The sequence below is a fragment of the Rhincodon typus genome, chromosome 2 (assembly GCF_021869965.1).
Source record: "Rhincodon typus isolate 14 chromosome 2, sRhiTyp1.1, whole genome shotgun sequence".
In the NCBI taxonomy this organism is placed as follows: domain Eukaryota; kingdom Metazoa; phylum Chordata; class Chondrichthyes; order Orectolobiformes; family Rhincodontidae; genus Rhincodon; species Rhincodon typus.
In genome coordinates this window covers 684,225-688,077 of record NC_063333.1, presented here as the reverse complement: position 1 = coordinate 688,077, position 3,853 = coordinate 684,225, and the positions used below count along the sequence as shown (strand labels likewise).

General features: G+C 43.4%; 1 protein-coding gene across 1 annotated transcript in view; it reads right to left on the bottom strand.

Moving 5' to 3' along the window:
• The window catches only part of LOC109924378 (IQ motif and ankyrin repeat domain-containing protein 1-like), a 19,634-nt gene extending 18,234 nt beyond the window's left edge, over positions 1-1,400 (bottom strand). Inside the window, exon 1 of the mRNA XM_048617383.1 lies at positions 1,309-1,400. Coding sequence (XP_048473340.1) covers positions 1,309-1,400 — 92 coding nt within the window. The remainder of the gene's footprint in view (positions 1-1,308) is intronic.
• Positions 1,401-3,853: the final 2,453 nt, after the last annotated feature.

The window sequence follows — 3,853 nt, the reverse complement described above, 5'->3', positions numbered from 1 at the left end:
CATAACCTCCAATTTTCCCACATTTTATTCCATCTGCCATATTTTTGCCCACTCACTTAACGTGTCTACATCCTTCTGCAGACTCTATGTCATCCACACCACTCACCTTCCTGTCATCTATAAACTTGCTGATAATACATTCACTCCCTCATCCAAATTGGTGCCATAGATTGTAAATTATTGTGGCATCAGCACTGATCCCTGTGGCACTCCACTAGTTACAGGTTCCCAAAAGAACCGTCAGATATAGGATCAGCATTACGCCACTCAGCCCATTGAGTCTGCTCTGCCATTTGATCATGGCTGATATGTTTCTCAACCCCATTCTCCTGCCTTCTCTCCGTAACTCTTGATCCCCTTACTAATCAAGAGCCTATCTATCTCCGTCTTATATACACTCAGTGACATGGCCTCCACAGCTTTCTGCGGCAATACGTTCCACAGAGTCACACCCGCTGGCTGAAGAAATTTTTAAAATTCATTCGTGGGATGAGGGCATCGCTGGCTAGGCAGTATTTAATGCCCATCCCTAATTGCCCAGAGGGCAGAGTCAACCACATTGCTGTGGGTCTGGAGTCACATGTAGGCCAGACCAGGTAAGGATGACAGTTTCCTTTCCTAAAGGACGTTAGTGAACCAGATGGGTTTTTCCAACAATCAACAATGAATTCATGATCATCGTTAGATTCTTAATTCCAGATTTTTATTGGATTCAAATTCCACCATCCGCCATGGTGGGATTCAAACCTGGGTCCCCAGAACATTATCTGTGTCTCTGGATTAATAGTCCACTGATAATACCACTAGGCCATTGTTTACCACCAAATTCCTCCTCATCTCAGTTCTAAAGGTTAATTCCTTCACTCTGAGGCTGGGACCTAAAGTCCTGGTCTCTCCTACCAGTGGAAACATCTTCTCCACATCCACTCTATCCAGGCCTCTCAGTATTCTGTAACTTTCAATCAGATGCCCTGATCATCCTTCTAAACTCCATTGAGTACAGACCCACAGTCAGATCCTAAAAATGCCTCCCTTATTCCACCTCTTTGTTTTCTGTTAGTTAGTCAATCCTCCCTCCATTGTATTATACAACTGCAACACTATCTTATGAAATAGCCTTATGGGCAATCCTGGTCGAATGTCTTTTGAAATCCAAATATGTAACGTTGACTGGTTCCCCTTTATCTGTTTCCCCTTCATGAAGCTGTGCTGGCTCTGCCTGATCATATTGTATATTTCTAAATGCTCTGTTATTACACTCTTTATAACAGACTTGAACATTTTCCCAATAAGTGGCGTTAACCTAACTGGATGACCGCTGCCTGTTTATCGTCTCCTTCCCCTTTTGAAGCCTGTGACGGTTTTTCTTCATTTTTCTCCATTTCTCCATTTTTTGCCATCTGAAACTGTGACTGAGATGTGGTAGTGTTGTGTCAAAATAAACATGTATTTGCCTCCAGATCTGGTTAAGTAATTTCTAACGCTGTTCTGTTTTTCTGTGTTTTATTAAGGTGACCCCCTGTTTGATTTCTCACCTGTAGCATGATTCACGGAAGAGGATTAGCTGTAACTGCTCTTAATGATACCTCTGAATCATTCAGTTTATGATTCACTGTAACACTGTTCAGAAATAAATGTCTCACACTGTCTGCCAGTCTGGATTTTAATTGTGTTTAATCTTTATGACAACAAAGTTTCAAGATAAAGGGAGGAAATGGGGTGGCACGGTGGCTCAGTGGTTTGCATTACTCCATCACAACACCAGGGACCTGGGCTGGGTCCCATCCTCAGGTGATATTAGGGATGATACCCATATCCCAGTCAATACAGTGTGGAGCAGGAGGAATACAGCAGGTCAGGCAGCATCGGAGGAGCAGGAGAGTCTACGTTTTGAGTCAGGTCCCTTCATCAGGACTGGTACCCAATACCGCGATACCCATATCCCATGTAAGTATAAAAAGATTGCTTTAAATTACTCTCACAATTGGCCTGGGACTCATTTAAAATACATCCTCAAAACTGTGCCTGTCCCTGGTGGTGGCTGTTTTACTGCTGTGAGCTGCAGCTATAACAGCTGTTAGTTTAACAGACTCGAGCCAGAGGATAGATTCACCCAGAAAGTGACCTTTCAGTGGATTGAGACTGAGTCAGGCCAGGGCACAGCGTTCCCATCTGTATTCATGATATGGGCTGAAATGTTGGGGCTATGATCAATAATTCTGCAAATGACTGAAGAATTGTTAGGGTGGTAAAAGGTGAGGAGGATAGGTCCAAGCTGCAGGAGGATGTCAACAGTCTGGTCAGCTGGGCAGAGCAATGGCAAATGGAATTCAAGTGTGAGCTAATGGACTGGGGAGGGCTGACAAGGCAAGGGATTACACTGGGAATGGTAAGAACTTGGAAAATACTAAAGATCAGAGGGACCTTAATCTGCTTACCCACAGATCCCTGAAGGTAACATGTAAAAGGTAACTGTACTGCCAGAGGACTGCACCCTCATTAGAGAGCTTAACTGGAGGATCACCAATCCTCAGGTGAGGGGAAAGGTTGAGAAGCTAACTTTAAGTGGAGCAGCAATTGAGCCCATGCTGTTGGCACCATTCTGCATCACAAGCTAAGCAAAGAGAAGGGGAATGGCCTAGTGGTATTATCGCTGGACTGTTAATCCAGAGACCCAGATAATGTCCTGGGGACCAAGGTTCAAATCTCACCATGGCAGATGGTAGAATCTGAATTCAATAAAATATCTGGAATTAAGAATCTAATGAAGACCATGGAATCCACTGCTGATTGTCAGGAAAAATCCATCTGGTTCACTAATATCCTTTAGGGAAGGAAACTGCCATCCTTACCTGGTCTGGTATACATGTGACTCCAGACCCACAGCAATGTGGTTGACTCTTAACTGCACCCTGGGCAATTAGGGATGGGCAATAAATGCTGCCTGGCTAGAAATGTCCTCATCCTGTTAATGAATAAATGAAATTTAAACAGATGAATAAATGAACTTGCTGTTTGGCCAACTGAGCTAATTGGTATCCACAATAAGATAGCTCAGAAAGTGTATGGAATAATTGCTTGCAAAACCATGGAATACAAAAGCAAAGGCTTGATGCTGGAAATATATCAAATACTAGTTAGGCCACTGGGTGTGACCAGAGTGGGTGCAGAGGGAGAATCACCAGGGTGATGTTGGGGCTGGAGGGTCAGATTTAGAAGGAACAATTGGAGAATTGGTTGAGGGAGGACAAACAGCTACAAGATAATGAACAGCAGAGGTAAGCTGGATAGAAAGGCACTTTTTCTATTAGCAAAGAGATGACGAGCCAGGGGAAATTGATGTCAGGTCTGAGCTACAAGCCTGACAGGAGAAATGAGGAGAATGTTTTACACTCCAAGGGTGGTGGGAGTCTGGAACTCACTACCTGAAAGGATGGCTGAGTCAAAAATCTCATAACATTGAAGCAATATTTAAATCTTCACTTGCATTGCAACAGCTTCCAAGCCATGGACCAAAAGCTGGAACATGGGATGAATATAATCAGATAGGCGATAAATTGACCAGCACAGACACAATGGGCTGAATAGCCACCTTCTGTGCTGAAGACATTTAAGAGTCTATGAGAACATGGTCTTGGATATTTTTACTATTCACTCGATTCTGGGATAGATCTGACAGGTCTTTGGGGCTGGTATTTGACCCATGACGAAAATGAAAGATGTTGGTGAGGATTATTGGTGATGGAACATGGAGTGACAGTATAGTCAGGGCCATGGCCAGTGACAGAAAGCTGAGCTGGTTATGTCAAATGTGATTACAATCTTTGAAAATGTTATTGAGAGTTTAGATTAG